The sequence below is a fragment of the Ammospiza caudacuta genome, chromosome 7 (assembly GCF_027887145.1).
Source record: "Ammospiza caudacuta isolate bAmmCau1 chromosome 7, bAmmCau1.pri, whole genome shotgun sequence".
NCBI lineage: Eukaryota > Metazoa > Chordata > Aves > Passeriformes > Passerellidae > Ammospiza > Ammospiza caudacuta.
In genome coordinates this window covers 45,050,074-45,075,786 of record NC_080599.1, presented here as the reverse complement: position 1 = coordinate 45,075,786, position 25,713 = coordinate 45,050,074, and the positions used below count along the sequence as shown (strand labels likewise).

The 25,713-nt window shown below is 43.0% G+C and overlaps 2 protein-coding genes across 2 annotated transcripts; both read left to right on the top strand.

Moving 5' to 3' along the window:
- The first annotated feature begins 767 nt into the window (after positions 1–767).
- LOC131559675 (CARD- and ANK-domain containing inflammasome adapter protein-like) lies at positions 768–3,035 on the top strand. The gene has a single exon (XM_058808092.1). The coding sequence runs from the start codon at positions 768–770 to the stop codon at positions 3,033–3,035; it is 2,268 nt and encodes a 755-aa protein (XP_058664075.1).
- A 1,700-nt stretch (positions 3,036–4,735) lies between these two features.
- On the top strand, positions 4,736–23,083 carry MYSM1 (Myb like, SWIRM and MPN domains 1). The gene is made up of 20 exons (XM_058808372.1): positions 4,736–4,797; positions 6,639–6,714; positions 6,908–6,978; positions 7,234–7,311; positions 7,438–7,464; positions 7,978–8,056; positions 8,575–8,673; positions 9,273–10,024; positions 10,834–10,964; positions 11,823–11,926; positions 12,772–12,849; positions 13,932–14,020; positions 14,333–14,387; positions 14,466–14,516; positions 15,338–15,412; positions 16,400–16,588; positions 16,765–16,897; positions 18,869–18,974; positions 19,094–19,151; positions 19,948–23,083. Exons 1-20 carry the CDS (start codon positions 4,739–4,741, stop codon positions 20,104–20,106), a joined length of 2,469 nt encoding a protein of 822 aa, XP_058664355.1. The 5' UTR covers positions 4,736–4,738; the 3' UTR covers positions 20,107–23,083.
- Positions 23,084–25,713: the final 2,630 nt, after the last annotated feature.

The following is a 25,713-nucleotide window of genomic DNA, read 5'->3' as shown; positions in this document are numbered from 1 at the left end:
CTACACAGATTTGAAGCTCTAATTATACTTTAAATATTGCACACTGAATCACATGCCTTGATCCACCTCATGTAAAAGAATTAACTTCCAGACAGACTCTGGGTTAGAGCAGGAATGACAAGCTAAATGGCCTTAAATATACCCCTGACTGGAGCTGTAGCTCATATTAGAAAGGCTGGATCACTTTTTATAACCAGCTGCTTATACAGTTTATTTTTATCTGGGTCTTTATGCTTTTATTTCATTACATTATAGGGTTTTCACCTGCATAGCTGGCAGAGTGCACTCTCTCATTTCAGATCATACAAGGTGTGTGATCATGGCAACAGTAACTATGCTGTGAATTTTCTTTTGTCATGTTTAATTGACTGGTCATTTAGGAACCAGCTTGGCCAGAGGAACAGAGAAACTCGACTAACAGCTATCTTCTATTCAAACATCAGATTCACAAAAGCATTTTTTAAATCTCTAATTATGAATTAAAATCTGGAAGAAGCTTTCCAAGTGAACTATCTTAACATATCACAGACTTTTGTTTTGTTATTAAGCTGTACTCGTTGCTAAGGAAGAACAGAGAAGATCAAAGGACTTCTAACAATCAGAAACTCAAAGGTGAGGGAGTTTTGATTTCTTTAAAGATTTAGCACTGACCTACAATGGTTGTTAGTTCATAGTTCTATGGAAAGACTGAAATTATGTGAGCCTGCTTTGCTATTTCGTATTTATTTCCATCAAACAATACCTCAATTCACTTTTTGATTAGCAACATGATCAGGCATTCAAGCAGCCTGTTTACAAACCCATATGCAATTCAGGTCCTAAGGACTAAAAAAGAAGAACTTGTACAAGGCATAAATGACCCAGAGCAGCTCCTGCACTGGCTGGTAGAAAATGGTATTTTTACCCCAGAAAAAAAGCTGGTCCTGAGTTTCTACAGGACACGAACAGCAAAGAACTCTCGGGTGTTAGACATACTCATTTCTCAAGGTGAACGAGCCTGCAGGCTCTTTTTTTATCCATGTTTAAAGCAAGTGGAGCCAAAACTTTACAGCAAGATAAGAAAATACGTCAGTGAAGTAAATGAAAGCATTGGAGATGCCAGAAGACAGTTGGTTGGGTATTTACTTGAAAAAGATAAAGTGTGGTTTGAAAACAGCAGCGAGCAGCACCAGGGGAATAAAGACAGACCTGGGGGAAAAAAGCACAAAGGGGCTCTTAAGAAGAAAGGAAAACAAACTCCACTTTCAAGGGCAACAAAGCCTAGAAAAGATTCTGCTGCTGTTGACATCTTTGCTGCAGTAGCTAAAGGCTCCCTTCCTGAGTTAGAGAAAACACTGAAGGACAATGACCTCAATGTGCTAAACCCCTCCAGTGAAACACTTCTGCACGTTGCAGCTGCTCATGGCCATCTCTCCATCGTGGCACATTTGCTGAGCAAAGGTGCAAGGACAGGTGTGAAGGACAGGAGAGGGAGAACAGCCCTGCACAGGGCTGCTCAGAAAGGCCATGGAGGGGCAGTCAGGCTGCTTCTCCGAGGTGGGGCTTCCATGCACACTCTGGATGTGGAAGGCAAGACACCGCTTCACTGGGCTGCAGAGAATCACCACAGCCACATAGTGAGCATGCTCCTGAAAGAAGAGGCAAGGAGCTGCAGGAATCAGCACACCTTCTTACACATGGCAGCTCTTAGAGATGAGAGCAGCTTGGCCAAAATGCTTTTAGAGGCTGGTGCCTCCACTGAAGGAAAGGATGAGAGAGGACAGACTGCTCTGAGTTATGCTGTTTCTCAGGGATATGAAAACACTGCAAAAGTCCTTCTAGAAGCTGGAGCCACTGTTGATTCCAACACGGTTGAAAGAGCCTTCAACAGCAACCACCCATCCATCTTCAAAGTACTCCTGGAATATTCTAAAGATTTGTCTGCTGACATAATGGAGTTAGCTCTTTTTAGAGCTGTACAGAAGAATCTGCACAGTGTTGTAGCAGCTTTAATTGACAGAGGCACAGATGTCAATGCCCACAACAAAAAGCACTACACTCCTTTGCTGCTGGCCTGTGAAATGGGCAAAGCAGAGTCAGCAGAAGTTCTAATGGAAAAAGGAGCAAAGCTGGGAATAAGGACTCCTGCTGCAGACACAGCTCTGCACTTGGCAGCGCAGGCTGGGGCTGCTGCCATCGCAGCTCTGCTGCTGAGCAGGGGCATGGACGCCAACCTCAGGAACCAGGCTGAGCAAACCCCGCTGCACGTCGCCGCCCTCCGGAACCACGGGGCCCTCGTGGGGCTCCTGCTCAGCGCTGGGGCCAGAGTCAACGCTGTCACCAAGGACTCTGCCACCCCCCTGCACATCGCCAGCCACAGAGGCCACGCTGATGCTGCCCGACAGCTGCTGCACCACAAAGCTCCCGTCAATGCTCAGGACAAGCAGGCAAAGTCCCCTTTGCATCTGGCTGCTGAGCAGGGACACAGAACACTGGCAGAGATGCTCCTGAAGGCCAGAGCTGACCCCAACGCACAGGACAAGGAGAAGAAAACTCCCCTGCACGCTGCAGCTCTGAGAGGACACGTCAGCATCGTGGAACTGCTGTTGGCTAAGAAGGGCAGAGCTGGAGCTAAGGACATGGATGGATGCACCCCGCTGCACTATGCCACCGTGAAAGGAAACACAGACATCCTAAAACTTCTGCTGGCCGCGGGGAAAAACAAAAATATCAACGACAGAAACGTTTGGAGGAAGACAGCCCTGCACATTGCAGCAGAGTACGGACATGGAGAGCTGATAAATCTCCTCCTGGGCCACGGGGCTGCCATCAATGCCTTGGACAGCAGCAGGGACACTGCCCTGCACTGTGCCTGCAGGGCCGGGCACCTCAGCGCTGTCAGTGCCCTCCTCAGCTGGGCACAGGGGGAAAAGGCAAATGTACTCGCTGTCAACAGCCTCAGAAAAACCCCACTGCAAGTAGCAGAATGTAACAAAACAGAAAACCAGGCTCAAATTTTAACACTGTTGAGAAAGAAAATGTTAATAGCAAAATGAAGATGTAAAGGAAAAAACTTTGCATTTAAGTGCAGAATTCTCTTTAATGTAATTTGGATAGTCCTAATGTGGAATATGATTGAGAATTATGCTTGAACTGGCAGAATTAAATTAGCAAAGGGGATCTTGGGGAAAAAAGGATCTTAAAGACACTGTTAAACTCTTAAGTACTGAGTAGTCTTCTGCTTCTCTCATGAATCACTTATTTGGGATCTATATAAAATGTTCTTGCCTTATAAACATTGTGTGTGAACTCTTCTAGTATAAATCAAGACAAAGACAGAAAATATCTTTTCATATATCTGTGAATATTAGCCTGTATGGATAGCTTAGTTAGGCACTGTTTGGCAAAATCACAAGTTAAAAAAACATCTATTATGAACATGAAGATGTCTGTATTTCCTCAAGGTATTCCTGAGACTATTAACAATTATTTTTCTTTCTGTGTTTTGTCATACTATTGTCTAGATTTTGTATTTGTAGATAGAGAGAACAAAACCCATCACATTTGCCATTTATTAATTTCACTTTCATTCCAGCACAAAGACAAAATACGTAGAATAAAAAGGTTGCAACAGAGTTTCTTGGTTCAAAATATTTGTATTGAGATGACAACACAAATATAAACAGAAACACTTTCTGAATCAACAGAAAGTTCTCTGGGGTTATTTCCCTAATAATGATAATCAATGATTACACTTCCCTTCAGATTACAAACCATGTTACCACAAACACCTTTTGAGAAACAAAACATGGATTTAAGAACGCATGAGATAAAGCTGAGTTTTGTTATCGATAAAACAACACCTTAACCTGACCCTTGCAATGCCCAGTGAAGGAACAGACATGACCACGAACTTGAAGGACACAGGGGCACACAGCCCATGTGGGCTCAGAGGATCACAGAACAATTTAGGATGGAAAAGGACTCCAAGACCATAGAGTCAAACCTGAGAGCAATCATCACTTGTCAACCATGTCCAGTCTTTTCTTAAACACCTCCAGGGATGAGGACCGAATCACCAACCTGGGCAGTGTTCTAATGTTTAATCACTTCTTCTGTGAAGAATTTTTTTCCTAATATCCAATCTAAACCTCCCCTGGTGCAACCTGAGGCTGTTTCTTCTTGTTCTGTCCCTTGTTCCCTGGGAGCTGAGCCTGATCTCCGGCTAACCCTCCTGAGGGTGCCCCTCACCAGCACCCACATCTCTGAGGGTGCCCCTCACCAGTGCTGCAGTCTCCCACCGCCGCCTCCCGCAGCCCCCTCAGGCCCCGCCTGACTGTCACCCTTTTCCCCTTGGCTCTCAGCCCAGCCATGTCCCCTCAGCGGTGGCCATGTCCCATCAGTCCGTCCGTGTCCCCTCAGTTCCCGGCCATGTCCCCTCAGTCCGGCCGTGACGCCTCAGCTCCCGGCCATGTCCCCTCGGTCCGGCCATGCTCCCCCTGTTCCCGGCCATGTCCCCTCAGTCCGGCCGTGACGCCTCAGCTCTCGGCCATGTGCCCTCAGTCCAGCCGTGACCCCCCATTTCCCGGCCACGTCCCCTCACTGCCCGGCCCTGTCCCGCAGCTCGCCGCCCGCCCCAGCCGCCCTGCGCTCCGCCTACCCCAGCGCCATCTCCGCCTCCGCTCTTCGGGGCTCTGCTCCCGCCCATCTCGGCGCCGCCGGGTCCGCCCCTTCCCGCGATAGCGCCGGGCCCGCTGTCATGGCGGCGGCGGAGGAGCCCGAGGTGGACATCGAGGGGGACGCTGCGGCCGCGCCGGGGTGAGTGAGGGCCGCGAGGGGCTCGCTGCGGCTCGGCCCGCGCGCCCCGTGCCCCGCGGCGGGCGGGCGGGCAGCGTGAGGGGAGAGCCCCTCATGAGGGGCGGCCCGGGCCGGGCGCTTCCCGCCGCTCCGGGAGAGACCTTGGAGTGTCACGGGGTGCCCGTGGAGAGGGGGCAGCGCCGGTGCGGGGCATCGTCGGGAAGGGCGCAGAGAACGGGGCTGTGATAGCGCTGGTGTGAGGAGAACCGCCGTGATGGGATCCCGCAGAGCCCGGAACGGCGCTGCGAGGCTGCTGGGAGAATCCTTAAAATACCGATGGAGAAGGTGCTGGGTTGTGTAACTGTGTTAGCGAGGGAGGCTCAGGAAGCTGAACGCCCGGAGGGAGGTGCAGAAAACGGGTTCTTGGAATGTTAGGGACTAGAGAGGACATTGAAGATCTTCTAATCCCAACCCCCCTGCCATGAATAGGGATATTTGCCACTAGACCAGGTTGCTCAAGGTTTTATTCAGTCTGGCTTTGAACGCTGCCAAGGCTTGAGCATCCACAATCTCCCTGGGTAACCTGTGCCAGGGCATCGCCATCCCCAAGTAAAGAATTTCTTCCTAGTATCTAACCAAAATTTCCCCTCTTTCAGTTCGTACTCATTAGTCCTTGTCCTATCGCTACAGTTCCTGCAAAGGGTCCCGCTCCAGCTTCCCTGTAGCCCTTCCAGACAGTACAAGTTTGCTATCAGGTCTCCACACAAGCTTCTCTCCTCCAGGCTGAGCAGCCCCAGCTCTCCCAGCCTGTCTTTGTCCTGTGCTCCAGTGCTCTTATCAACATCGTGGGCTTGCTCCAACACTTCCATGGCCTCCTTATGTTGGGGACCCAGAGCTGGATGCAGCACCTCACTCCAGGTGAGGTCTCACCAGAGCAAAGCCCTGCTGGCCGTGCTGTTTTGATGCAGCCCAACATTCCAATGGCTTTCTAGGTTCAGCAAATTCACAGATAAGGGATGCTGAAGTGAGTAGGCAGTGACTGCAATGTCTCAAATCCAGCACTTGCAGCTGCTGGAGAGAATGAGAGGTTTGTAGCAGAGACACACTGCCCTCAAATAGCCCCTGCCACTGCTGCAGACAGGCTGCTGGCAAAGGGGGCTCTTGATCCCACCCTCTCCAGGGTATGCTCTAAAAGAAGGAGTTGAATTGATCCTTGGACATGGAGATTCATCCTGATCCTTTATCCTATGAAGAGATGTTTGAAGTGCTGCACAAAGCAGTTGAGAGCAGTAGGTTAGTTTAATTTAGTAGCACTGCAGGGAATGTAGGGCTAATTAGTCTTCAGACAAGACAATGTTCTGGAAGTAAAGATTTTTGAAAACAAGTACTTACACAAATTCATAAGGAGATCTTATGCTGCATGAAAATAAAAAGAAGTTGATCAGTGATGTTAATCAGTGACAGATCTCTCATTAGTAGTTATTTACAGAAATGTAAACTGGATGAAATCTCCATGAGCATGAGGTTAAATATTGGAAAGACCTGGCCAGGGCTTGGAGCAACCTGGTCTGGTGGGAGATGTCCCTGTCCATGACAGAGGGTTGGATTGAGATGATCTTCCAACCAAATCATTCCCAAATTTTACTCTATGGCTCCAACAACCCTGTATGACAGGATTCTATTAAACCTTGTGCAAGCAGGAGCTCTCCTCAGCAGAAAAAGCAGTTTGCCTTTAAGAAGTCCTAAGAAAATGCTTTTACCTTATTGGGGGTAAGATGTAGAAATGTTAAGTGGAGATAATACAACTCAATGACATTGAATATTAAAAATAAAATGGTTCTGAGCACTGGAATCTCTTTCAGAGATCATGAAAACACAGCATCAAGCCTGCTGCAGGATCACTATCTTGATTCATCTTGGAGAACTGGCAACAGTCTTGTAAGTATTTTTTTAGTCAATGCTGCTTGTGGCAAGGTTATCAGAGCTTCTGTGTTCCCTCTTCTCTCCATGTACATGATGTTTTAGGTTTTTAACCACTGCTTCTTCCTTAATTTCACAAACTACTTCTTGTCAGCACTCAAGTACAGTGTGACAGAATTGAGATATTAAAATGTGCTTTTGTTGTTTGCAGCCCTGGACGTTGGACAGCAGCATCAGTGAAGAAAACAGGGCTGTCATTGAGAAGATGTTGCTGGAGGAAGAGTATCCTTTTGCTGATTTGGGTTTATGTTTTCCTGTAGAATGCCAAAAAACTTCTTATTTCCAAAAGAACTGGACAAATCTTTGCCTGTTAAGGTGACTGAAGCCCTGTCAACTTCTAGGTAGATGGCAGAAATCCTGCAGTATTTGTTTCTACAGCTGGGTAATTCTGAAGCAGTGTAATTTACCTGATTACTAAAATTCTCACATGTACAAATATCTCTGATGCCTTGAAAACTTACTTAATTACTATTTCAGGTATTATTTATCTAATAAATCACTTTCTGAAAAAATATGGCTCAACCAAAAGGAGGTGGAGAAAAGATCTATGAAAAGGTAAGGTCTGGGAAAATTCTTAGTTAGCTGAGTAGAAATGAAAAATCTTTCTAAAATCCTTCTTATTTGCTGGATGTGCACCAGCAGCACAATTACTAATTTTTATTTTCACTCTTGCATTTGCAGCCCACATAAGAAAACTGGAAAAGTCACGTATGTACATTTAAACAATTGAATTGTATTTTTAAGTGTGATGTCTGATTTTGTTTAAAATTTAATTTTTTATTTAAAAAAAATTAAAGTTTCTTTTTTTTGACTGTATAAAAATTATTCAAGAGACCTTTCAACAGGAAGAAATATTATGTGTAACAAGAGGCTAGAGTAAACCAGGTTTTGGGGAGTTTTTTGGTAGCACAGTAATCTTTATGATAAAAATTTGTTAATTCTAGTTGCCTTTTCACCTGAACTTTTCTGTTGCCTGCTATGATGTATTTCTGTGCCATTGGTCACTGATGAATGTTGAGTTGCTTTGAATCTCCCATCATGACGGAGAAGCTGATGTGATTCTCAGTATTTTATTTATGAGTCACATTCATGTTTAGAACAATACTTTGAGTTTTGCCAAAGATGGAGAATAGTCCTTCCATCAGAGGGTGCCTTGAGTGACTGGGATTGGAGAATGTCTGGATTTGGGAAATCACTGATTTCTGCTTCCTGCATTCCCAGGGTGCGCTCACCCACAAAATCACCTGGCTGTTCCTTGAAGTGGACAGCAGAGGAAAAAGAGCTGTTTGAACAAGGACTGGTGAGTTTGTTTATAAATATATAATATTTTAAATTGAATTAATGAGTTTATCTTGAACAGTAAAGTACTTGAGCTGAATAAGCAAGTTGTATAATCACAATGCTGCATTAACTATGAGAAGTATATTAGAGTGTGTTCTGAAGGCAAATCAGGTAATAAAGTAAAATCCTTACTCTGCAAACCTTACAACCTTTACTGTTGTAAGGTCTGCAGAAATTATATGGTTGTGCCAATTGTAAAAGGGTTTGCTTTGCCAAGCACAAGGATTCCTTGGGATAACAGGCAGCAGAGTGCCTGAAATGGGTGAAGAAGATTCTTCAGTTAAGAATAAGAATAATTCTTACTACTGGATGCAGTTCTCTTCTTGGTAGAACATAAATAGTGAGGTTCTTTACCATGGGTTTGCTGTAGTGTTTGTGCATTTTAATGAATAATGAGGTTTTGAGCTCATTTGACACATGCAGTGCCATGTCTGGGATGTCACAGTTGGGGTCACTTCCATGAGCTTTGAATTTCAGGTGAAATTTGGCCGCAGGTGGACGAAAATTGCCAAACTGATCGGCACTCGAACGGTTCTGCAAGTCAAGAGTTATGCTCGGCAGTACTTCAGGAACAAGGTAAATGGAGCATCCCTGGGGCTGGCAAAAAGGTGTTTGCCCATGGGTAGCTTGGTTTTAATCTGTCTTTTCAGGGCACTGCTGTCAAAGCATGTACTCTATTCATTCCCAAATTCAGAGAAGTGGAATATCATTATTTGCAGATTTAAATGTGAAGTCAGACCTGGTTTCAAATTCCTAGAGTGACCACTGGTTTTATTGCTGGTATAACTAAATAATAAATGCAGTATAATTGTGGTCCCTTACACTGTTGGTTGTTAGTCTGAAAATACTGGTTTTCTATTACACAGCTCTTTCTGCTGTGTGTTGTAGATTTAGCTTCAGCCTTATTTGAGATTTCATGGGCTTTAAAAAGGAATAACTACTTTCTAGGGCTTTTTGACTGGAAATACATGCAAATTTATACTTGGCCTAGAGTATATTTATAATGCTGTCTAAAAGTCAGTTGCAATGGATTAAAACGTAAGTTAAAACGATAAATTGAAGAAGAAACACTTCAGAATATCTGCTATTCAAATAAAACAGTCCTGATTATTTGGGAAGTAGATGATTTTTTTGGCTTGTTTTCCCCTCCTAAAAGTGATTTATATTTTCCTCAGGCAAAAAATGGTGATTCAGAAAAAGAAGAGCAAAGTCAGTGTGGGAGCAGCCTTCCCATGGAAGATGGGGCAGGAATGGAAGCTGGAAGCTTGAGAGGCCGTGCAGACCCCAACCTGAACGCGGTGAAAATCGAGAAGCTCTCAGATGATGAGGAAGTGGACATAACTGATGACATGGATGAACTGCTCACTCCTGCCTTCCAGCAAGAAACAGGAAAATCTGAGTTATCTGTTATCCCAAAAAGTCCAGTTGAAGAAACAAAAGCAGTGGAACAAGGAGGTTTTTCATCTGCTGGCCACAGTTCTGCAACTGCTTTGCCTAAAGAAGATCCTCAGCACACCAGGCCAGAGACAGTGGATACTTTGGTATTTCCTGCTGTGGCAGCAACGTGTTCCCAGCACCTGAATGGGGATAAATCTGTGAATTTGGATTACCAGCAGTACAACAATCTTGTTGAGAAAGCTGAGCAAAGTGGACCTGTCACATGTCCTGCACAAGGAACCGATCAGGAGCTCAGTGAGGAGCAAAGAGACCTGGCTGATAATGGATTGCTTTTTCCTTCTCCCTGCCAAGGGGATGAAGACCATCAAGAGGAAGCAGAGGAGCTGAAGCCACCTGATCAAGAAGTGGAGGTTGACAGAAGCATCATTCTGGAGGAAGAGAAGCAAGCTATTCCCGAATTCTTTGAAGGGCGCCAGGCCAAAACACCAGAGCGTTATTTGAAAATCAGGAATTATATTTTGGATCAGTGGTAAGATGCATTAATTTCTTTTACTGAAATAAGTGATTAAGATGTCCTGGTCTGATGTAGTTAAAACACTACTTAGCACTAATAGCTTACTTCTGAATAGAGTGAAATTAATTGTATGGTAGCTTGCCAGTGAAGAACATTCATTATTAATACTTCTTTTACATCTTCCTGATTTTTTTCTCTGGCATTCTGGAAGCTGAGCAATGAAAATACTTTGAAGCATTAAGAAAATGAATGTTCTGTACCAGAACAGGCTGCATTTATTTTGGCTGTGCTATTTCCTTGCCATTTTTGCCATCCTATGCATAAGAATGGTTTTAACAAATGGTTCCTTAAAATAACCAATGGCATTAATTCCATAGCCCTGCCTTTACAGAAAGGCAGCAAGAAGCAATAGTCTGTGCTAGAGCAAATAGTGTTGACCAAAGGAATGCCTCAAATCAAGAATCAATTTGGACTGGTGCTTGTGCACTTAAATATTTTATATTCCATCTGCACAGGAGTGGTGTAAGGAAACATAGTGACTTGTGGTAGGAGGCTCAAGATAATTTGGCTGCCAGTTTTGGTTTGTGCTTGCTTTGAAGCAGAAAGAATTACTGAGTTTAGCTCTGTCCTCATTCAGTTGTCTTGTGCTCTGACAGCTTCTAGTTGCAAAGAGAGACTAAAATTCCATTCGACACCAGAGAAGTGTTGAACTGAGAAGGAAAATAAATGCACAGAGAGTGAAAACAGGACCTCAGTTAAAGTCCCCCAATTCCTTCATCCCCCATGGTTTGTTCTGCTGTGTGACCAGGTGTGCTTTGTTTTAGGGAGAGATGCAAACCCAAATACCTGAACAAGACCTCGGTGCGGCCCGGCCTGAAGAACTGCGGGGACGTGAACTGCATCGGGCGCATCCACACCTACCTGGAGCTGATAGGAGCCATCAACTTCGGCTGTGGTAAAGATATTGCTGTTAGAACAGTCAATGCAGAGCCTCTTCTGGTGCAGGGACTGCCCAGCTCTAGGGTGTGCTGCTCATTCATCCATGCTAGGAAGGACCTTCTGGCAGATCTTCCCTCACAACTTTGGAAAATCTAGAAGAGCTTGTAACTTATGAACACAATTAGAAATTTTAGACTTACGCCAAAACTTCTATTTTTTCTTTTTATTTCCCGTTCCCCGTGTTTAATCACACACCAGTTGGTGGGATGTGTTTTGTTTCATGCTTTTCTGTGTGTCCTGATACCAGCTGTGTCTGAAATTCTGCCCTTCTTATTAGGTAGAATTCAAGTAATTGTTTCTTTTCCCACAATAAATTGTAACAATTTTCTAAATAAATACCAATGCCTTCAGGGCTACATTTTAAACAAAATCCTCAGGACTACTTCATCCTGAGGGCTACTTTTTAAACAATGCAAGTGTTAAAATTAGGTGAACTGTTAAAAGTGAATGTGCGTCTGTACCTTGATGTTGGTTTAGAGGCTCTCAATGAGTTTTGGTCTGAATGACAGTCACCTCGGAGAGGCGCAATGTCCTGCAATTACATTTTGTCCAAAGTAAAGTTTTTAAAATTTATTTAGAAGGAAGAAGGAGGAGAAGAGGAGGTTTTGTTGTTTTAAAAGTATGGTGGGAGAGGGCTACATCACCACTCAGAATTATGACTACCAAGAGATGTCTTTGCTGTGAGGGTTCTGTTTGTTTTCTCCCTGTGCCATTTGCTGTTGTCACTTACCCGTGTCACTCCTGTGTGTGTGTGGCAGTGCTGAGCAGCCCTGAGCTCTGCTGACACGGGAATTGTCCCCTGTGTGTCCTGCAGAGCAGGCCGTGTACAACCGGCCCCAGCCCGCCGACAGGAGCCGCTGCAGGGAGGGCAAGGACACGGTGGAAGCCTATCAGCTGGCCCAGCGCCTGCAGTCCATGGTACAGCCTGGGGGCAGCGGGGACAAGGGGAAAACCCTCCCAGCCTGCATTTATGTACAAGCCAGGGCACCTCAGGGAATGTCTCCTCTCACTCAGGTTGCAGTTTCCTTAGGGTGCCCTGTGATTTGGGGGTCAGTCTTGCTTCAGGTACTTCACTCAGCTGTCTTGCTGGCCTTCCCCTGCAGCCTGAACCCCCTCTTCCCCATCATTTATTAGTCACAAAATAGTAAAGTGCATTGCAGTGTGTGATTAAGTTGCTTGCATTTCAATACAGTAGGTATATGTTATGGCTTACTGAGAGCCCTGTGCACACAATTAAATGCAGCAGTAACTAATTTATAACTGCATGAATTACCAAGGCTTGCCAGAGTTAATTTTTATATTCACACTTAATGTAGCATTTTTAAGTACTTCACAGCAAAGTAAATCAGTTGATGAGAGGAGAACTAAATCAATCCCACTTTAAAAATAATAAATTGAAATGTAAAGAACTGTAGCATACACTAAATGTAAACACACTGAGTTTATAGCTTTGTGTGTTATCTGAGCATTAATTCAGAGCTGGATATCAGTACCCTGGTGCTGTCAGGGGTGCTGATATTCCATGGAACACTAACAGGCTTTACAGCCTCAAACTCCAAAAACTTTACTGATGATAATTCCTGGGGGATCATGAGCTACTTAATTCTACAGAAATCTGGGGTGTTCTTTATTTTCTGGGAACATGTTGGAGTGTCAGTACCATTGCTGGGGCAGTGGCCTTTTGGACAATGTTCTTTGGCTGCCTGGATGAAGGAATTAAGTTTTGCCAGGGTAATTTGACTCATGGTGGTTTCTTTCCTCAGCGCACGAGAAGACGGCGAGTGCGGGACCCGTGGGGAAACTGGTGTGATGCAAAGGATTTGGAAGGACAGACATTTGAGGTAACCCTCCTGTGTTTTAACCTCACCTTAAATCCTCACCTTAAAATCACCTTAAATTACCAGGAATCAGTTCCTGCTAATTGCTGGCTGGTGCTGTTGCATCAAACAGACAAGGGAACAGTTGTGTCATAGGGATTCAACCTCTCTTGTGGAAGTGTAATTTGAAAGTACTGCAGCAGCTGCCACATCTTCATGCTGATTAATGCAGCTGCATTTGGGGTTTGCACAAGGGTTTTGTGCCCATAAAACTCATTGCCTTGTCTTGTAGGAGATTTCATGACCCGTTGCTTTCAGTTAACTGCCTTTAGGGTAACAGTAGGGGATGGGAGAATAACATTTAAATGTTATTTTTTCAGTCCTGTATGGTTTCCTTGTGCTCATTATGCAGGTGATAATGAGTTCCTAATATTAATTCTGCTACTAGCAATATCCCCAGTAATACTGTGGTTTATTAAGTGCTTAAAAAATTCATGCAAGGTTAAATATTTTATGGGAGAATTGGAAAGAAAATGCATGTCTGTTCCTACAATTACAAATTGCATCAAAAGTGAAGAACTATAAACATCCAATTTTTCTGTATACAAAGCCTTCTTAATTTTCAACCTTTCAGTAATTGCCTGTAACAATTACTACCATAATGATATCATGGCATACCTGTTTTTGAGTGACTGTGGGTTAATAATTCCAACACTTCCTGTAAAATACATATTTGAATGGAAACAAAGGTTGAAAACACCCCTAAGGAGGGGGCATGATAAATTCTGGCTGTGGTTTGTAATGGCAGATGGTCACACCTGGATTTACACCTGGTTTGTGATGTGGGCTGTGATTTTACTGAATTTGAATGATTTGGAGAGTGAGAGAATTCTCTTATCAGGCACCTTGTGGACCTGATCTCAGATTGTCATTCCTTCCACACTGCTTGGTTCTGCCATGGCTGTTGCCTCTATCCTGAGTAGTCTTGTAATACACAAATTATATTAAGAGGGCAGGGATATCAAGAATTTGTTCTGGTTTTGCAGTCAGGGCTGAAAAAGCACTTCAGCCATTGAAACATTCAAGTTTTTAAAAAATCTTTTCAGCATCTCTCAGCTGAAGAATTAGCAAGAAGGAGAGAGGAAGAAAAACTGAAACCTGCAAAATCTTCTAAAGGTTCAAGACAAATCAAAAGGTATTTGATCACATCATGTTCAAACATAGATCTGCCAGAAATGGAACAAATGTCCTGTAAAATGTCAGGCTGGAACCCTGCACAGCATTAATATGTATCCTGGTCTGAAATAGCAGGGATGCTTTTCAGATGTTCTGTGCTGGAATTCAGGAGTGTGGGAAGTGATATTTTGGTATTTGGCGTCCTAGTATGGGATGAGAAAATCCAGTGAAGACAACAAGGATATTCCTCCTCTGTCAAGGAGACAGTGGGAAACTTGAAAAGTTTCCTGACTGTCCTACATCTTTAGAGAAATTTTCTTTCATTTTATAGTTCCTTTGATCCCTTTCAGCTGATACCATGCTGTTTGTTCACGGAAGAAAAGCAGGTATGTACCTCTGAGTGAATTACTGAGAGGGCTCCATTGCTTGGGTTACTTTTCTTATCGTTGTGTTTATCATTTCAGGAGCCCTTTCAGGTGAAAGTGTCTTCTGAAGCACTTTTAATAATGGATTTGGTGAGCATTAAGTTTTATCTTTCAAAAAGCTGTGATGTGTGTGCTGTGGGTTTGGTTCTTGTTTTTAATGAGCAACATAAGACAAAGAAATTAAAACAGAGAAGCTGTGGCTGCCCCATCCCTGGAAGTGTTCAAGGCCAGGTTGGGTGGAGCTCTGAACAACCTGTTCTAATGGAAGGTGTCCCTGTCCATGACAGGGGGGATAATGAGAAAATCATTAAGGTTCATTTCAACCCAAACCATTCAGTGATTTTTTTCCAGTCAGACCTAGAAGTGAGAATCTAGTATTAAATAAAGCCCCTAAAATGAATGGGTTTTGTATTGTGCTAAATATACAACTATTGATCTTCTAGAAAAACTAATAAGAGCTTTGCTACTTTACTGAGAGCTGTACTACTTACTACTCTCTGTCATACTTTAACTCTAATTTGCTTAAAGCTACTTTCTGAAACAGACTGCCCTTCTGAAATTTATGGCTTCATTTTCTCCCAGTCTGAGAATTGATTTTGTGTTTGCAAAGCAATGTGTGGGTTTTTTCCAAGAATAACAGGCTGTACCAAAATGTGTGCAGTTGTTCAGCACTGCCCAGGCTGCAGTTTTTGAACTTCCATACACATTGCCTTGTGCATGGAAGTGTTGCACCCTTGCACTACATCTGTGGTGTGTATATAATAAGCAAATTTAATCTTTTCTGTTTGCTTTAAATGGAAGTACTGGGTATTTGAGAGTCTTGAGTTTTCTTTCTACATATCCTTGAGAAGTCACTGCCTTGTGAGAAATCCCACAACTTGGACTTTACTACTTGTTTGATTTTATTCCAGCACTCTCACGTGTCTCTGGCAGAAGTGATTGGGCTGCTCGGTGGAAAGTACTCTGAAGCTGATAAAATTGTGGAAGTAAGTGTTTGTCTTTTCACATTTTCTCTATTATATTAAAACTGAAATGATCATAGTTACACTTTGAATAGATGTAACTTATTTCTAAAAGGCAATTAATATATATTAAAGTTGAAATTCATTACTGTAGTCTTGAAATATGAAAGTTAAGCTTACGCTCAAGTATCAACTGCATCATGAGCAAGATCTGGTAAATGCCTTTTAAAACTCTGTAAGTTTTCTGTAACTGATTCACAGAATTCACAGAATCACAAGGTTGGAAAGAGACCTTCAAGATCATTGAGTCCAACCCAGCCCCAACACCTCAACTAAACCCTGGCACCCAGTGCCACATCCAGGCTTTGTTATTAAACACACCCAGGGATGGTGACTGCACCACCTCCCTGGGCAGCCATTCCAGAACTTTATCACTTTTTCAGTGAAAAACTTTTTCCTAATATCCAATCTGTATTTCCCTTGGTGCAGCTTGAAGCTGTGTGCTCTGGTTGTGTCAGAGCTGCCTGGAGAGAGCCCAACCCCACCTGAGCACAGGCACCTTTCAGGGGGTTGTGGAGACTGATAAGGTCACCTCTGAGTCTCTTTTTCTCCAGGCTGAACACCCCCAGCCCCCTCAGTGGTTCCTCACAGGGTTTGTGTTCCCAGCCCCTCTCCAGCCTGTTTGCCTCCTTTGGATGTGCTCAAGTGTCTCAATGTCCTTCCCAAGCTGAGGGGTTAGAGCTGGACACAGCACTCAAGGTGTGGCCTCACCAGTGCTGAGTACAGGGGCAGAATGACCTCCCTATTCCTGATCCAGGCCAGAATACCATTGGCCTTCTTGGCCACCAGGACACACTGCTGGCTCATGTTCAGCTTTCCTGTCCAGCCACACCGTCCCCAGCCTGTAGCACTGCAGGGGTTACTGTGGGCAGAGTGCAGGACTGTGCTACAATAACCCCTGCAGCCTGAGGAGGCTCCTTGCGCTGGTGCAGCCGGGTGTTCTCTCCCCAGGTGTGCACAGCAGAGCCGTGCAACAGCCTGAGCACAGGCCTGCAGTGCGAGATGGACCCGGTGTCGCAGACTCAGGCCTCGGAGTCGCTGGCAGCGCGCGGCTTCCGCGTGATCGGCTGGTACCACTCGCACCCCGCCTTCGAGCCCAGCCCCTCCATCCGCGACATCGACACGCAGGCCAAGTACCAGGTACGGCACGGACACACCAACGCCCCGCGGCCTCAGGCTCCCTGGGCTTTGCACTGCTGCACCAGTGTATTTACACAGCTCGGCGGGAATTGACATAAAAGCTGTTCTGTAGGTTTCAGCTTTGCTGCTCTCAATAAGACTGGATTTTTGTATGTGGTGTTTTTGGTGTTTTTTAGAGCTATTTCTCCAGGGGTGGTGCCATGTTCATCGGGATGATCATAAGCCCTTACAACAGGAATAATCCTCTTCCCTATTCCCAGATCACCTGTCTGGTCATTAGTGATGAGATCAGTTCTGATGGTTCCTATCGTAAGTACCCCTATTTAATCCAGTGTCTTAATTCTTTGGGTGTTAAGGGGAAGATGTCTGGTTTTGATCCTGAGAAATCAGTATTTTGTATTTATATTGGTAATATAATGGCATTATATAAATGGTGTCATTTATAATGGCAACATATGCTGGATAAACACAGGAATTTCACTGCAAGAATAAACCTGTGGGTTGTCTGTGCTGTCAGAATAGGAATATACAACTATATATATATATACAGCTATAATATATATACAGCTATATATATACAACTAGAATATACAACTATATATATATACAGCTATAATATATATACAGCTATATATATACAACTAGAATATACAACTATATACAACTATACAACTATATATACGACTATACAACTATATACAACAATATACAACTATATACAACTATATATATATACAGCTATAAATACATACAAGATTGATCTTCTGTGTTAGTAGTTCTCACAATTCCTCAAAGAAATGAAAAGATTGGGACACAGGTCCCTGTTATTTACATACAGAATCCATGTGAACAGCTTAGAAACTGTTTCCCATGTCTTACTTGGCCTGCATTACAACATTCTGAACAGATTCTCTGCTCAAGGAGACAGAAGTAAATAGCAAAGAACTGGATGCTACAGTGGTCAAAAACTCTTAATTTTTGAGTAACGTGGCATTCAGCAGGTCAGAGGATCAAAGAAATGTGCCAGCTGTCCAGGGGAAGACAAGGCATGAAGGCTGAAATGGTGCTGGCATGAACCCCCACCTAAGAGAACAAATTCCTGATTAAAAATACCATTGGCATTTCATGAAATCAGGGTCTTTTCCTTTCTTGAACAGTTAAGGACATACCACATAAAAATGGCTGTATTGCAAGTGATGATCAGATCTTCTGCTCTTTTCCTGACATGGATTTGAGGAAAATTCCCCTGATAACAGTAGATGGTTCTGGTACCTGCCTATTCTCTCTCCTCCTCCCTCTATTTATAAAGTCCAGGTTTTTGCATCCACACTCCAAGGTTTCCAGTACTCTTGGCACATCAGTAGCCAAGGCCTTGTGAGCCCACAGTTTTTTCTGTTTTTTCCAGTGGAAGCAGACAAGGGAGCCTCACTGCAGTCCTGGGGCAGGGGCAGCAGTGGCCACATCTGTGCCCTATTCCTGTTTGCCACCCTGAGACTCCTGCATTTCATCCTCCTCTCCCACACATCCCACCTTTGTGGGGGAGAGTTAAAATACTGATAAACTCTGTTACCCTGAGAATTAGACATTTTTGTAGTCCTGTGCATTTTCTGTCAGAGGATTTCAGATTTCTGTTTAGCTCCTGAAATCAAGGTTTTACAAAATGCCATCTCCTCTGGCTCTTTGGAAATTATTTACTGAAATGTACAGTCTCTTTCTTGCTCCCTGATTTTTGGTAAACTAATTGTGTTAGGCAAATAAGTTTTTGATGATTCTTTTAAAATATTTTCTAGAATTCTCTTCCTCCACCTGCAGTAAACTAGAAGAATTTCTTCAATTCTGAGCAAATTTCCTTTGAAATTGAGAACAATAGTCAGCACTTCACCATCAGCCCATTCATACTGAAAAACCAAACCTTTTTTATTAATTTAATAACCATATAACTCTTACACTACAACAGTGCAACTAAGTTAGAAACACTCAATTCAATTTTTAATTTCTGAGTTTGCTGTAGATTTCTGTCCTTCCTTATGGAATGGGAATTGGCAAGGGCAGGGAGCAGAAAAGATTTGTTCCTACTCCCACCAGAATTAAATTTGGAATCCAAAACACATCATCCTTTAACCTCCTTAATGTTGTCAAGTAACAGAGCTACAGGCTTCTGCAGGCAGTAATAAATGAGGAACAGTTATGGGGAGGGAAGGGATTGCACCTAAACTGAACAGGAAAAGAAACAGTGGAGTGTAGCAGAAACACTGAATAACGATCTTCAATTGCTTACAGGCCTGCCCTACAAATTTGAAATGGAACAGATGTTGGAGGAGCCTCAGTGGGAATTAGTATTTGAAAAAACAAGGTGGATAATTGAGAAATACAGATTTTGCCACAGGTTTGTGTCCGCTTCTGTTACAAACAGCCAGGTTGGAATTTTTATACATTTATTGTTACGTTTCAGTCAAGACCCATGGCTGCTTTCTCCAGCACTCCTGTTTGTTTTTCTTCCCACAGCAGTGTCCCCATGGATAAAATTTTTCATAGAGATTCTGACCTGACTTGTTTGCAGAAAGTAAGTTTTCTTCTCTTAACTTTTTTATGGTAGATGTGTTTTTAAATCCAAATCTGTTTCATGTCAGAAGTCACCTGGAGTTACACTTTTACAAATCAGAGATGTAAATTAATGATAATAAATTATTTTTGTGGCACAGCTTATTTACTTAAAACACAGTGAAAATAAAGATCCTCCTCTCAGAGAGGTGGGGATGGTTATGTGCAGACACCAAGTTTGACCCTCAGTTTGGAGAGGAGTTAATGGCAATTAATTACTCAGGTCTCTCCTCAGCATTTTGTGTGCTTTCAGTGTCAAGACCTGCACATGTCTCAGGAGCAGATTTGGCCTTCCTGGTCCTTTGTTCCATCAGTAAAATAATGCTGTGCCATGTTTGTCATGGATAATAGGAACTTTAATTTTCCAGTGTAGTCACTGCTCTGGAGCTCTGACTGGTGGCAGCTGTACCATTATGGCACAAACAAGACACAAACTCTGCCCAAAGCAAAAGACATAAACAGAAAACTTGCACACAGTAATTGTACACATTGATTTTTTTTTGTTTCTTCTCAATGCATCTTTGCTTATAAAGTGTAAATTTAAACTTGAGTTGGTAGAATGCTCTGAAATGTAGTTGTTGGGTAATTGGTTTTAAAGACTTGGGTTTAGATCACCTTGTTCCTTTTAAATTTATAATGTACAAACACTTTTTGTAGTGCTCATCCTAAATAAATAAATAAAAATCTCTTAACAATACTTACCACATAAAGAGGGGGGAAATGACAATTTAAAACAGATTTCCTTTTCTTTTGCCTAGCTTTTGGAGTGCATGAGGAAGACTTTGGGCAAGGTAACAAACTGCCTCATCGCTGAAGAGTTCTTGACTCAGATAGAAAACTTATTCCTTTCCACATACAAGAGTGAAAAAAATGCTGAAGGAAGTGAGAATGAACATTCACAAGAATTACCAGTGTGATGGTTTTGGAATTTTGATTTAATTTTTGAATTTCTTCCCCTCCTCTCCATTATGTCAGCTCTTTCAGAATTGTTATCCCTTTTAGTAGTGACTGTTAAGAATCCAGTGTCATCTCATGGTTGTGGTTGAAAAACACTGAAGGCTCCTGATGTGTGACCTGTGTGCCTGAGGAATGTTAATGCTGATGAGTGCCATGGAGGTAATGATTGACCAGCCTGGTGTTTGGGAAGGAGGACACCCTGTCAGGAATGCTGTGCATCAGTCTGCAAGGAGAGCTTGTCCTCTCTCAAGTCTTTCAGTTTGGGAATTTTCTCTAATGTTTTTATCTACAAGTGCACCTCTAACTCAGAATGGATTTGTTCCTTTGCTTTAGGGAGTGTAAGTTTGACTGAGTTCACAAAAGGAAAACTTAACTGAAATGAGAGTTTTGTAGCTCAGAGTTTCCTGGTGTCCAGTAAGAAGTTTCATCCAGTTGCAGCAAAATACATCACCCAATTCCTTTTTTTACTATTATTTTTCTTATTACTTTTCCCCATTGATTTTGCTGGTCAAGTAGCTTTTTGGCATATTCTTTGCCATCCTGCTTATATATTGGGGAGAAAAAGCTGATGAGTTTCATGACTTCTCAGTAGTGGCTGTGCTTGTTTCCAGTGGAAATGATAACTCCTGTCTTACTACAGGTTACCTCTTTGTGACCTTCCATTCTACAGGGAGGTTTTATGTTGTTCTCCAGATCATTGTGGTTTGTCCACTTCTAATTGCCACTGTTTCCTGTGGAAACCAGAGCTCCTGACTGATGGCAAACTGAGTGCAACAAGCAGAAAAGGATTTGTGTTTTTGAAGAAAAATAATCCCCACTTTTATATTCAGAGTCTTCTCTATAATGTACAGTTCAATAGAAAAACATTTGTTTATATCAGTTCCTCAGTTATGATTTCATACAGGTATATATTTAGATAAATCACTCACAGATTGATCTTGATTGAGAAGTTTCCTGATTGCAAATTGGAAATGTTTCATGAGCTGTATCACTGTGAATATTTTTAGAAAAAAAATGTGCTTTAAATGTTGCTCTCTAAATACTAAGGAAACTTGACTTGTCTACAGGTATTACTATTTCCACATGTTTATCTTGGGCAGAGTTTCTCAGAGAGGCCTAAAATATATTTGAAAGTTTCAAGCAAGACTTGGAGTTTATATCTAGAGGGGAGACAATGGACCCAATTTTTATTTTAAGGAAATATATGTGTGTATATATATATATATATATATATATATAGTTCTACATAACATAAATGGAATTTTGAGATTTGATATGTTTCAACTTTTTGTTTGTATAAAGAGTTTGAAAAGCTTTAAAATCATAGAGTTGCATCCCAAGGAGGGAACTCCTTTATGGGAAGTTAATGTTATATTTTTATCAGGCCTCATGAGTCCCTCTCACTTAAGGGGAGGGAGCAGAACCTGAGCAGATGAAAATGTGAGTCCTTGAAATTCAGAGATTTTCCCACTTTTAAGAGCTGTGGACTCAGAAGTGCTGGTGGGTGTTGTGTGCTCTCTCTATGTTCAGATGTGCTGGTGCACAGCTGTAGGCCCCACTACTGTGTGTAATTTATCACTTGGTGTAGCCACCTCTCTCTGGCTGTTGGCTCAGTCTGCATTTGCTCTAAACTCTCATCTCTGGGGCTTCCTGACCACCACTGTTGCAAGGATTCCTGGATTCCTGGCTGGGCTGCACTCCAGGTGGGACAGCATTCCTCCTCCTCAGTCATGGGGAGTTGTGTTGTTTGCAGTTTTGCAGTTTTCTGGAAAATCTCCCAATGTCACTGTCCTGACAGTTCCAGTTAGAGCTGCTGGGAGGAGAATTTTGAACACATTTTGTCACAGCATCATGAAGCAGATACTGCTCATTGTTCACACACAGTTCCCAGCCCTTTAGGGGTGGGTCAGGATTACCCAGGTAGTGCTGACAATGTCCTGGCTGCTTCCCTCTTTAGTGATCACTGAGGTAAAGTCACACAGTTGTATTATTGTATTTAACAGTGGTGTTATGTAAGGAAATTTTTGAGGAACCCAGACTTTTGAAGTGATTTTTCTGAGGACATGGGCAGGATTGAGCCTTTGTTATGCACATAAAAGCTCCAGAATTCCAAGTGTTTGTTGCAGGGTGGTGTGGAGAAAATACAGTGCTTGTTCCATCAGGATCCAGTCTAGCACACAGAATTCTGTAGGAATTGGAAAGAGCACAGTTGTGATGCTGAGTAATGATTTTGTTGACAGGAGGCAGGGTAAGAAAATAAACTAACCTACTTTTCATCATTTAGTTTCACTGAGTGGTTAATGAGATGAATTTGGAAGTTGCATGCTTCCCAGGAAATAAAACCTGTTTAACTAATATACCAGTTCTACCAAACACATTTTAGGCATGAAAATTTTGTATTTAAAAGCTTTTTTGTTAACATCCATGCTTTGTTTCAGTGGACCTGTGCAGACTAATCTGCTGTTTCTTCCATAGGACCAGCGTTACACCTTACCAAGTTGTTGCTCAGGACATGAGAAATCATTGAGTAGGGGGTAGAATGATACACTTAAAACTGGAATTCAACAGGTTGGGAAATGAAAAAAGGAATTAACAAAAGCCAACAAAATAAACCCAAACAACCCCTCCCAAGATGTCATTTCTGGCAAATATCCTTCTGGGCATTTGTTGGCTGAATCATGTTTTGCTTTCCCAGTTACCAGCAGTGCTGCCTCACAGGGATGCAGATCTTGTGTGCAAGGGGAGGGAATATCCCTACTTTTATTTTTTTTAAACTAACCAACTTGCCAAAAACAATTCAGTTGAAAAATCCAAAATCCATAACCAAGTAAAAAGTTAACACTGTTGCCATTGATATTCATTCAGGACTTTTTTCCTTTGCTTGCTTCTCTGCTGTTCCTGCCTGATGACAGACAAGAGTCTACTAATAAAGGCTGCACATGCAATACCCAGAACGACGTGTGTATTTGTAACATCTTGTCTCTGGAACGTCTTTGTGCCGTGTCGGTGGCACTGAGCGAGTGCCAGAGTAAAGCTGTGTTCCAGCAGAGGGAGCTTTGTCACAGCAGCTGCGGGAGAGGTTCGGAACTGGGAGCGAAACTCTCCTTAGCAGTGTGTTTGGTGAATTTGCGCCAGGGAGCGCATCCGGGCAGGAGCTGTTTCCCTCCTTGTTTTACAGCCGCTGTGCTTTAGGCTCCATCAGCAGATGATCCAGGGATGCTGGGGCTGGGATGCTGGGATGGTACCCCAGCGTTCGGCTCACACGGCACAGTCCTGAATCAATGGGAGGGGTTGGCAGGGGCACATCCTGGAGGAAAGATCCCTTTCCATCAGCCACATCCCCTGCTCGATCCGATCCAGGTGTGCTGGGCAGGGCTGAGCCATGAGGGCGGGGAGGCTGTAGGGCCAAGAGAGGCTGTGGAGGAGGACAGTGCACCCCAAAAGGAGGGTGTGGCACAGCTGAGCACCCCGAGTGTCTGCACAGGAGGCAGAGGTGCTGTGCTGGTGCTGTGCCCCCCAAGGAAGTGAGGGATAAGGATTTCATCCATCCCCACGGGAAGCAGCCGGTGGTTTAACATCCCAGTGAGCACTGTAATCACGTGTGATGCTGGACAAAGTATTTAATGGCCTAGATAAAAGTATTCGGGTTGTTTAATTGCTGCTTTACATAGACCTACTGCCCTACTTTTACAAGGTTTAGAATTGTGCTGAGAAATTGTTTCCATGGAAGCAGAGATCACTAAAGAAATAATGCACTCCACATTTTCTACAGGATTATTCCTTTTACAGCCTGCTGTTCTAAATAATTAACTCTTGTAGTACTTTTGCAGCTTAGCATGGATTAGAAGAAATAATACTTTTTTTGGTGTCAAAGAGGCATTACATTTTTTATTATGTATAATATATATAAGTAGTTGTATATATATATATATACATATATATATGTAGTTGGAGATATATATAGTTGGAAAAACTTGTCTTTAAAATAAGTGTGTTCCTTTCTTATTTACAGAGGGTAAAATCCACCAATAAAAGAAAAAGTCAATGAAGAAGTGCACTTTTATTTTGAACTATATTTCACATTTGGCATTTAAATAATGTGAAATAAAATATAGACAAGATATGAGGAGGTAGGTGATAGTTAAATGGATTTTGACTTTGAAGGAGGGATGTGAAAATTAAAAGAAAAAAGGACATTATTGTAGTGTGGGTAAATGAATGACTCAGAAATGGGAAAAGAGTTGCTAAACTATTATAGAATCATCAACATGACAAATTGACTTACCTGGCAGTTTTAATAATAGTTTTAGCTGTAGATCTCAATTATTTTCCAAGAAAGCTAACTGCAGTTATTATTACCTGAAGGAATATCCAGATTGTGTCCTGCTTTGGCAGAGGGTATTTACATCCCATTTCCATGTGGAGCTCTGATTTTACACCCATTCCCTGGCAGGCAGGGTCCTTCCCAGTGTGCACAGAGCCACGAGTGCAGGAGCTGGCAGCTGCAAGTGGGGCAGTGCTCAGGTGAGCAGCTCCCAGGTAGGAGCTGACTGCAGGGCACGTGGCTGGGAGTGCAGTGCACACACTGCTCTGTGGTCATCACTGCTCTCAAAATAATGATTTATGAACAGTCTGACAGGGTTTGACAAATCAGATGAATGGGATTGACTTAATGCAAACTGGAAAATCTTCGTCAGCTGCTGCCAAAGCACATGGAAATGGTAAGACAGGTTTGTAGATCACTGGGAGAGTTGGGAGCCACTGGAGTGTTCTGTGAAAGGCATTATTAAAGTTCAGATTGAAAAATTTCTTAAGAAATAACAAACAACTTTGTAAGGGCAACATAAGCATGAAAATCAGTATTCCTAGTGCTGCCTTGGAATGAGCATGTGCCAAAGGGAAAGTGGAAGAGAAGCTTTCCATGCTGGAAAATGAGGCTGATTTCTGCAGGAGAGCAGCCATCAGCCTGGTCAGCTGTGGTTCCTCTTGGAACAGCAGTTGCCCCACGCAGCAAGCATCAAACTCCCAAAGGCTTTATTTAATAAAGCTATGAAAGTAGAAAGTCCATAACTGATTAGAATCTAGATAGTGGAATGATAAGAGATGCTGTGCAGTGAAAGACACAGGAACAACCATGATGGAGGTGGAGGAGTATAGGATTTCCTGCAGAAGTGGAAGAAACTCCTTAAACAGCTATTTGCATACAGTCCATACAAAGTCTAAATAAGAAAAAGGGCCAGCTGCTTGTCTTTAATCCATAACGGGAGCCCATGGCAGGAGCTTGGCTGCTCTTCCCTGTTGTTTCTTCATCAAGCAGGAGCGAGGGAGGCAGCTGGAGGCAGGTGCCACTCCCTGAGAGCTAACAGGGAGCTGGGAAGCTGTTGACTGGGATTTGGGAAGGAGATGGCAATTGTTTTGGAAGAAGAACCTGTTTGGTGGGTCTGATTTGAATCAATAAAGGGAGCAGCACGCCAGTGTGTAGGAATGAGCAGCCTCCATCAGTGGATTAAAGCTTTGGATGCTGCCTGCTGTCGCTCAGGACTGTATCTGTGCTTTTCTCCTGCACT

What these genes read in the sequence shown, in the direction of transcription:
- LOC131559675 (XM_058808092.1), top strand. Translation starts at nt 768, where the DNA reads ATGATCAGGCATTCAAGCAGCCTGTTTACAAACCCATATGCAATTCAG.
- MYSM1 (XM_058808372.1), top strand. Translation starts at nt 4,739, where the DNA reads ATGGCGGCGGCGGAGGAGCCCGAGGTGGACATCGAGGGGGACGCTGCG. An exon ending in AAGATGTTGCTGGAGGAAGA is followed by an intron (nt 6,979 to 7,233) that starts GTATCCTTTTGC and finishes TTACTATTTCAG; the next exon opens with GTATTATTTATCTAATAAAT. An exon ending in GGTTCAAGACAAATCAAAAG is followed by an intron (nt 14,021 to 14,332) that starts GTATTTGATCAC and finishes TTCATTTTATAG; the next exon opens with TTCCTTTGATCCCTTTCAGC.